The following is a 10,197-nucleotide window of genomic DNA, read 5'->3' as shown; positions in this document are numbered from 1 at the left end:
CATTTTAAGCGCCAGTTATTGCTGCTGTGTCCTTGCCAGCGGCGGATACCGCGGATGCGCTATGTGCTGTGCCAAGTGCTGTGGTACTTGCTACTGCTCCAAGTGCTGTATTTGGTTGGGTGTCGGCTACTGCGCTGGATGTTGCTGCTAAAATCTCTAATTTGTTTGACAAGAATGACACTGTTTTTACTCTCTTTAAAAGAGTACTGCACTAGTGCACTGTTCACTGTCATGCTCTGGTAATTCGTAATTGTTTTGGACAAAATACGTTTCATTAAAGATAATGGAGAACTTAACTAGCATTTTCGTAAATGTCGTTTACTGCATTGTGAAAAGGACTCCAGCCATAAGACCAAGATAAGAACAACACCAACGTCAGAATAAAACACAATTCGGAATAAGACCAAAATAGGACTAATACCTATGGTATTAGTACCGTCTAAATCGTAATAAGTCCTCAATCCGTCGGAATAAGACCTAAAAGGTCAAAATCAGGCCTAAACAACACTTAACTAACCCCAAACCCCACCCCTAAGTACATCACTAACTCCCCTAAAACTTTCAACACCAACCCATTTTCTAACCCCACCGATTACCCACCAATAACCCCAAACAGGACAAAAAATCCGGTGCCGAAACAGCGGCGCCCTGACGGCGCCGGTCAGACTAGGGCGTCCACACGTAGTCACCAAAACGGCCGATGCCAGACCGATGGCCCCCGATCGTCCCATACCCTCTACTTACAGGTTCGGGCGTTATTCTGGCCATTTAGGCCTTCTTTCGATGAATTTAGGCCTTATTCCGATGAACTTAGGTCTTATTCCGATGAAATTAGAACTTATTCCGATGAATTTAGGCCTTATTCCGTTGAATTTAGGCTTTTTCCGATGAATTTAGAACTTATTCCAAAGAATTTAGGCCTTATTCCAAAGAATTTAGGCCTTATTCCGTTGAATTTAGGCCTTATTCCGATGAATTTAGAACTAATTCTGATGAATTTAGGCCTTATTTCGACAGATTTAGGTCTTAGTCAGACGATTTTGATCGTATGCTGTACTGGATATTACTGCGTATTTGGCTTTATTATGTCGTTTGTCTTAATACTATGGTTTTATAGTTTTTGGGGCTTTATGTATTGTTGCTTTTTAGGTCTTATTGTGTGTTCTCTGTGAAAACACGAATTTAAACAACACACGTCAACTGGAACAATGCAGGGATTTTATTTATTTTAATTTGTTTTAACGTACACGAAAAACGTAAGTAAAATTCTCTTATAATGACAACTAAACTAAGTGGATTGCGGAAAAGTGTCACTATAACCGAAGTGTTACTTTATATTTAGACAAACTATACCACTACATGAAATGTTCGTCTTTTGTCGACACTTTAAATAGAGCTCATTTCCTTTTTATTCGGGCGTGTCAGACGGATTATAGGCTACTCTAAAATAATGGTATAGGGGTGTTTGTATGTCAATTAATACCGAAACTATATGGCATTCACAAGCGTTTAGCAACCTACTTTTCGTTACCCCTTCTTTAACAAATACGTTTCTTGAAAGGCATTGTAGAAAACTTAGATACAGATTAACCTACCTTATGCGAAGACAACTAGGATTAAAAGAACAAGGAGCTTGAAAATAATCAGCCATAATGGCTAACGCTTTTATTGCATAACAATTATAAAACCTGCTGATAAACCTTCTAGGCCTATATTTATATCAAGTTGTTTGCACAATGCACATAGATTAAATATACATGATTGAATCATAAACTAAACAAGTGTTCCTGTACGGAAATTTTCGAGCCCAAGAAACAGAAAAGTGATGTCACTATGTTCAAAGTGTTCTCATTTACGAAGTCACTATAGGCGATATCGCTTTTCAATGCTTACAAGGCACATATTGAAAGTATCTACAATTCTAAAATATCAAGCTGCACCATGTCCCTTGAGCGTTACAAACGGCACTTCAGTGCGTCAAGCCACCACGGTTGATAACCACTAATCTATGGCGTTATAACTTATAGGTACATACAATGTTTAATAACGCATTCCCTAAAATGAAATCAAAAATTTGTACTAAATCAAAATGCCTTGTCAAGTTAAGATGTCAAATCATGACTTCGGGAGCGGTAGGCAAATTACAGAAAGTATATTTAGGAAATGGTCCTTAAACAGACGGTGATCTATAACTAGGCTGGAGTACAAAAATACATATCAGATAAATTAAGTAAAGCAAACGGTCTTTTTGATTTCGTATACACAGGATATCTTAAAATGGCAAAACATTTAAATTTAAGTTATGACCTATGGTAAGAATGATATATATTACCAAACTTTCTATAAAATGGCCTTCTTGGAAAACAGTTATTAGGATTAAATACTGTTTGCAATAGGCAAAGAAAGACCTAACCAAAACTTTCAACCAGAAGGGGAAACCACTCAGTCACAAATCAATCAAATCACAAATTAGAGTCACCGTAAATGTACGAAAAATAATTTACTTTTTCGTATATGATTCTATGACTGCGTCATTCCTTAAACTCAAGGCATCTAGGTTTGACGTGACATATCTATTAAGTCGTATTGCTGTTAAAACACTTAAAATGAAATAATTAACGAATTTGTGTAGTTTACGCCGGTGATTTCGTTTCTTTGGAAAGTCGTTTATTGAACTAAACTGCTTTTCACGCCATCTTTTATCGGCCATTTTCAAGGTAATTGCTTGCCTTTTATCCGTTGATCAATGATTGTTAGCAATTTGTTTTATATTTGTCAATATTTACAACTTTAGAATATGCTGTACAGGCTAAGCCCTAAACACATTTTAACGTTCTTCACAGACACAATACATTTCATGAAAAACTTAATGTGAGAAGAATCCGGACTAAACACTTGTCGGACGAAATGGTTGCATGTTGATAAATATATCAATATGTATATTAAATGACAAAAGTATTACCAGTTAAATAAAACAGAACGATCCTAGCCGAAAGATGAATATCTGTAAGCAATCTTGTAATGTACAAGTTTAGGCAAAAACTTCAAAGATATGAGTTTATGCACAAAAACTAAGTTATGCTAGCAAACATTCGTGACAAATATTTCGCGGCAACAAAATAGCGAGCATTTTGGCGAGGATAGAGCTCTCGGTCATTTGTCCATACCGATTTGCTTATCATAAATCGACTAAATAAGAAAACCCGTCAGTTCCAAGCGCTTGAGAAGAATAGAAATAAAGAATTTAAAAATATGGATTGATATAGAAATACTAGGAATCGAATTATAATATTCCGCTGGCATCTCGTTATTTTAAGATGTTTTGTTGATGCTTGCATTAACTGAACTTCGGCCTTCCAACAAACAAAGGTTTACGTCAGGACTGAATGAAATTAACAAACCTTACAAAAAAAACATTAGTGTAAAATACGGAAGGTTTGTGTGAGAAGACTTGTTTTCGCCATCGATCTCTTCACTCGTACTCGAAGGTTATTCCTGTTCCCTTCAGCTTTTCACGAAATATTTCGTCCATCTTCTCTGATTGAGCGACCGTGAAGTAGTTTTTCCAGTCTCCTACTTCACCTATAACAAATTATACATTTCCCTTTATATTCGGAGGTATAGGATGGCACCAAAGGATCCTTAAGTTCATTTCAGTTTTTTGTTCAGCACCGTTTAGGACAAATTAAACCATGTTTATTGTTTAGCCATTGCCGAAACAAATTAAACGAAGTTCACACTTAAATGTCTTAATTACGATTAGACTCAAACCATTTATTGTCTAATCTAAAGCAACAACTATATGAGTATTGCAAATCGTTGTCGTTATTAATTATAATTAATCAATATAGTCATGCTAAAGATTAAGCGTTAACAAATTTTAGTATACTCACAGAACATGAATAATTACTAGGCTACCTTTTCTGTACATTTGCACTGATTGAAAAACTTTGCTGTCGGCCATCTTGTCCGTGTCAATTGCTGTCTTCATGCTCTTAAAGGTTGTGCGTTTAGCAATTTTGACAGCGTCGTTGTGACACAGATCACATCCAATAAACCGTGCAATTTTTAAAATCGCCTCGACGGGATCCTAAAAACATTAAGGAAGGTTTTCAGTACGCTGATAACATTCCAAATTTACGAAAAGAGATTTGTCAGGGGGTCGTTTGTGTACATATAAAAGGATTAAACAAATCTGCCAGTCTAACAATTTTGTTGATGATATTTCTATCAGTTACCCAGCTGTGTTATGACGCCACGATTACTCATATGTTTAACTAATGGCCGAAGTAGAGTCTAATTGTCTCAAGTCTAATTGTCTAAAATAAATAGGTATGCCGGCCATTCCACCACGGAAGACCCGCTTTGTGAAGTATTGAAAAAAATACTATGTACCACAATTTATACACAATTGACTTCTCTGTAACAACATTTCCCCCCTTGAACAATTTAGAGAAAAACATTAAAATATAAAAATATATATGATAATATAAACATATGTATAAGATTTATCTATAACATCTATATAATATCTATATATAATATCTATATAATATCTATATATAATATCTTCTTGATCTATAGTAAGATCAAAAACAAGGTTTTAGTTATTATTATTTTGTTTAAGTTTTATTTTAAAAGTTTAGGGCAGTCAACTTTCCATTGTTACGTCATGAGCACACATATACGTTTTTCTTCTTCAGAGTAAAAAATCCTTATGGCGCAAATAAACGTTAAAGCGTGATTTTAGTTATTTGTACATGCTTACGTCGTCAATCAGGACATTCTTTGCAAATTTTGAAAGAAGCTATATTTTAATGTGAACATTTGCAGCCGTCTGTTTATGCGTAATACATCAAAGTTGGGGGTCGCGACAACTAAAAGGTTAGGAAGCACTGCTTTACAGAAAAGATAAATGCCTTGCTGCATCCGTTTTAGCATGAGATAAATACATAGCAAAATATAAAGAGAAAGTGACGGTGGCCTACGGTGTCGAAGTAAAGGTTTTGGAAAATAAAACGTTACCGGTAGCGAAAGCAAGAAAAGACAGATACAACAGGGCATATCCTCAGAATAGGACGAAATTGTATACAAATTAAAACTAAAGAAAAGGTTAAAAGATCGATTAGTAAATATGGAAGATCAGCTACTTGCCTTTTTCATCTCCTCATACCTAAGAAAGAAGATCTTTGGGTGTTCCTTATATGGAAGCCAAGATAAAATACTGTAAGGGTAGAATTCTCCTTCTAATACGTCAAAAGGAAGGCGGCCTAAAAGAACAAAAATTATAGTCATTTTTTTGCTGTAACTATATCGCGTAACGTTTGCCGTCCTTTCCAGCAAAATTAATGGTGTATGGCATATCTTAGACGAACAGATCTTACTAGTAAATATGCATCTGGTTTAATCTCCAAGAAAATAGGATAGCCTGCATTTTAGTGTTCTGTGAAACAAAATTAAGGCTGGAAAAACTAACACAATTTGTATGTCGAGCATAACTATTAATATTTTTATGGCAAGTTTGTTTTCTTTGTGAAGAATGAAGAAGAATAGTTTCGTCAATTGAACCAAATATTAATTGTTAAACTGTTATAAAATAGGAACAAAATTTTAGTTACAGAATATGAAAAATTTTAATCTTTGATCTAATTAAAATCAAATATGTTAAACAAATTTTTACCAGCAATAAAATTCTCAAAAAACTTATTCCAGTCCTTAGATACAATTTGAGAAAAACTTGGGTTAGTTGCATAGGGCACTTTGTTTAAGAAATGGAATAGCGAAACGGCTTGATCTTTTGGATTTCTTGTCACGTATACCACCTACAAAGTAAAAAATTTTAATAATAAATATATTTGTATACAATAGAAACGACTATTGATAGCAATATTTTCGTTGGCTTAAAAGAAAAACTACGCCTATATACAGTATAGGACTAAAAAAACTTACTTACCTTCACAATTAAAAATTGTACAAGGGGCGCACATGAAAAAAAGTCTCGGTCCGCATACTAAAGTCTCAATAAAATAAATCTCAATAAATACAATCACAAAATTGTTTTACCTTTATATCCCTTTTCAAATATTCCTTTAAGTTAAGTATCTGAGTTGGGAGATGCGAAACAAGAACTCGTCTGGGGTAAGGAAGATGGTCCATTATCTCAAGGCTGCAAGCTGTGTACAAACATGCATTTTGGTTATTTCGAGAATCCCATTTATTTATTGAGTAAAATTGTTAATAATGTGCCTCGTTAATTGTTTTTTATTAGCCTAACAGACCTACTGTTATTTTTGTATCTATTTCATTAGTACAAAAATCGAAAAAAACACTTTTGGCATTTTTGGATTTACGACAGTTTTTGCTATTAGCAACGAATTACATTTATCATGTGACCCTTACATTGGGCAAATAGAAAAATACCTAAAAAAAAAAACAATAGCAGATGTTTATTATGATGTAAATCACTATAAAGAGTACCATTCCAAAATACTTACGTGGTCCAGCCTCTATATATGTGAGTAACATTGGAACTGTACTCGTTAAACGCTCAAGATCGGGATTGTTCATGTATATAATCAAGCGAATTATTTCGCGAGTCCACGAGGTACCTGCGTAAACATAAAAACAACATGATTAACAGTTTTTCGTACTTTAAATACCTGTTTTACTATCAACTTCTTGCCTCTGTCATTCCTTTAGAGATTTCACCCCAATTATTGCTAATGTATGTCGTCCAAGAGCTAGGCAAGTTATACGTCAAGTTTTAGCCGTGACATTCCTGATTTTAGGGGTTTTTCCTTTTAGGAAAATAAAATCAAATAAAGATTTCTCGACGAAAGTAGCCTATATTTACCAAAATGGGCAAAGGTGTAAATTCGCTAATACCTAAACGTTGTTTTGTTTTTTATCTAAGTTTTATATTAGTTTCTCGGTGTTTGCTACTTTAATTGTACTGTCGATAGGACTGCCAAATAATCCGTATCATACAAATTGCAAATTAATAGACAAATCAGCTGTTTACGATATTGTTACTGTGGGCGTTGTTTGTTTTCGCAGTGTAAGTTTAGATAACCGAGATAAAAGCTATTTTTACCTGTTTGATCAGGGGTGGGCAATTATTTTTTACCGCAGGTCAAAAATAAGATCCCAAATCCACGCAATATGACATCATATACTCTGACGGGATAAAACAAATAAGCTAACGAATTTTTTTTTTACGTTTGTATTTGTGCTAAAATTAAAGTCTAATTTAAATTTAAGCAATTTAAGTCTAATTTAAAGAAGACGTCGCGCAAAGCGCGAAATAATAGCGACTATTGTTTTAAAATGCCAACTTTAATTTAGATTTATAGGGGTAGCCTACGTGACGCATTGAGCACAGATAAAAAATATATACTGCATATCGTGTTGATATGTTGACATTTATCAAGATGTGGGGCGCATTGGACCAAAAGTTAAGAATACGTAAAAATTTCTCACAAAAAACTTACAATGTTTTTTTGCTTTTTGAGGCTTTAAGTTTGCCGATGTGTTACTTGCGGTACAACGGCCGTATTGCAAAGACTGTATAAATCGGTTCATTCACTAAATTAGGTTGAAAACATGTAAATCGGTATGTTTCAGAGTTTAGAAAACGGCTGGTATTTAGTTCATAATTTAAAGACGGAATACATTCAACCGAAGCGCGAAAAATAAATAAATATTATGATTAGTTTGTTAAACTTTCGTTGGGGAGAGCACCATAATGCAGAGGACCCTTTTTTTCGGTAATGAGCCTAAAAATCGCGTGGAATATATACGAGAAAGACAAAAGGGATTCGCGCGAAGCGCGAAAATAATTTCCTTTTTAGTAATTAAAATACGCTAAAGAGTTTTGCGGGAAAGAGTCTGCAAAGAGTGTTTAAGATACTGTAAAACCAAACGTGTAGAAAATCGCCCTTGTTTTTGCTTATATGCATTTAGCAAAAATAAGCCGCGGGCCGGATTACATCGCTTGGCGGGCCGTATGTTGCCCAGGTCTGTGTTTGATAAACAAAGGATATGCTGTCGACGAAATATTTTGACTTCTAACGCATAGATTCGGAATACTTTTAGTCCTATTTATACCGTTAGGCTACATTCACTTGAGAATTTGACTGACAACAGAAGGCCCCTTAAAGTTACATGAAAAATTCCATGAGAATCGCATATCAACACTGCTGATCAAAAATATCTTAATAACTGATAAAACGATTGGAATCGGTATATTTCCCTTTTACGGAAAAACATAATAGATTGCTTAGTTAACATTTTTATTTTGCTTACCTGATCTCATAAATGATGTCACCAAAACGTCGCCGTCTTTCGGACGCCATTTTTCGTAGGCTATTTTGGCGGTCTCGACAGGAAAAATAGCCCCCAAAAAGTGACCCCTCCACAGTCCTGGCTTTGCGTCCGCCGCTGCCTCCCAAAACGCGGACAGTTTAGGGAGTAGATCAACGCATTCCTTTGGTAATTTATTTTCCAGTTCATCCATGTTAATCAAACTTTCACTGGTGCGATGTTTTTACGATTTTCAAGACTAGCGGGACAATGAAATTGACGAAAAGAAATATGCAATTAAAAAAAGAAAAAAGAGGTTTCTCTTTGACTGCTACAACAACAGGACTAATAGCTTTCTTACGTAAAAACAGCTGTGCGTCTCCTACATTTAAATACTGCATGTTACACCTACATTCCGAAGCCTTTTTACTTTAATATTAGGACTAATGCAGACGGTTTCACTGAATAATAAGTTATTTAACTTCTTTTTTTTGTCGGGAGGGTTAATCATAATACACCTTTTAGTTGAAACAATTATTCGCAAAACACTTTGTTAACAAATGTATATTGTATTAATCAAATATTCTTCCAGATGGTTACAATTATAAAAAACTGTCAATTGAAGCAATTATGTAAACTACAGGGCATACGACATAGAAATACCAGGTTGTTGCCTAAACTCATTTTTGTGCCCATAGAGTGAGTGCATGCAACAAAATGAACTCTTCAGCAATTCTGTCCCTTTAAAAGCATTTCTGTGTTTCAATTTTATAAATACCTTGCTATTTTATGGCTATGTGCAGTCAAATATTGTGCTGCAAATAATAGACTAGTTAGTTACCAGTTTCAGTAATGCGTAACCAATACTTAAACCCACAATGAATATTGGTTAAAAATTAACATTCACCAATCAGTAGCGCATTCTGTGGAAGGCCAGCATGTTTTACGATGGAATGTTCTTTGACACAGCATTGAAGGAAATTGCAAACACTGCTAGAAATTGTAAACACTGCACTATTACACGCTAGTCGCTTGCCCAATAACAACTGACTTGATAATAAGGCGAAGAATATCCAAAAGTCACTATATACATGGCTACATTTAAAGCAATCACTATTAATAGGTCGCCATAGCGACAAGCGTTTAACGTCGCGTATAGTTAGGCGCCACCATCCACAGTAAAATGAAACAATAATTTCGCTTGCAATTACCCTATTTAATTGGAAGAATTGGATTCGAATCTAAGGATCAGATATTCTACTTTGTTCATATCTACTGATCATAAAACGAAACATCAAGAAGTGTCTTAATGGACTTCGGCATAGCCTACCTATAGGTGAAACCTACCTTCTGCAATGAACAATCTTGCTGGCGCAAAATTGCCAAGGGGCGTGATGAATCAGTACATGCAGGCTGGTGTTACGGTATGCGAGATATATATTCTCATTTTACCTGCTGCAATAAACAATCTTGCTGGCGCAAAACTGCCAAGGGGCCTGATGCAACAGTACAGCCTTGTGTTACGGTATGCGAGATATATATTCTCATTTTACCTGCTGCAATAAACAATCTTGCTGGCGCAAAACTGCCAAGGGGCCTGATGCAACAGTACAGCCTTGTGTTGCGGTATGCGAGATATATATTCTCGTTTTACCTGCTGCAATAAACAATCTTGCTGGCGCAAAACTGCAAAGGGGCCTGATGCAACAGTACAGCCTTGTGTTACGGTATGCGAGATATATATTCTCATTTTACCTGCTGCAATAAACAATTTTGCTGGCGCAAAACTGCCAAGGGGCCTGATGCAACAGTACAGCCTTGTGTTACGGTATGCGAGATATATATTCTCGTTTTACCTGCTGCAATAAACAATCTTGCTGGCGCAAAACTGCCAAG

At 35.4% G+C, this 10,197-nt stretch overlaps 1 protein-coding gene across 1 annotated transcript; it reads right to left on the bottom strand.

Annotated features, from left to right (window-relative positions):
* Nucleotides 1-1,814: 1,814 nt before the first annotated feature.
* Nucleotides 1,815-8,515, bottom strand: LOC146137912 (sulfotransferase 1C2-like). Its single transcript, XM_083394469.1, has 7 exons — nt 8,305-8,515; nt 6,495-6,608; nt 6,064-6,173; nt 5,681-5,822; nt 5,155-5,270; nt 3,919-4,090; nt 1,815-3,582 (listed from the first exon to the last, which is right to left on the bottom strand). The coding sequence occupies exons 1-7, from the start codon at nt 8,513-8,515 to the stop codon at nt 3,473-3,475; spliced, it is 975 nt and encodes a 324-aa protein (XP_083250595.1). The 3' UTR covers nt 1,815-3,472.
* Between the last annotated feature and the right edge of the window lie 1,682 nt (nt 8,516-10,197).

Source organism: Ascidiella aspersa, chromosome 7 (genome assembly GCF_963924565.1).
Source record: "Ascidiella aspersa chromosome 7, kaAscAspe10.2, whole genome shotgun sequence".
NCBI classification, from domain to species: domain Eukaryota; kingdom Metazoa; phylum Chordata; class Ascidiacea; order Phlebobranchia; family Ascidiidae; genus Ascidiella; species Ascidiella aspersa.
Note: the sequence above shows the minus strand (reverse complement) of the source record. Positions and strands in the feature narration are given on the sequence as shown.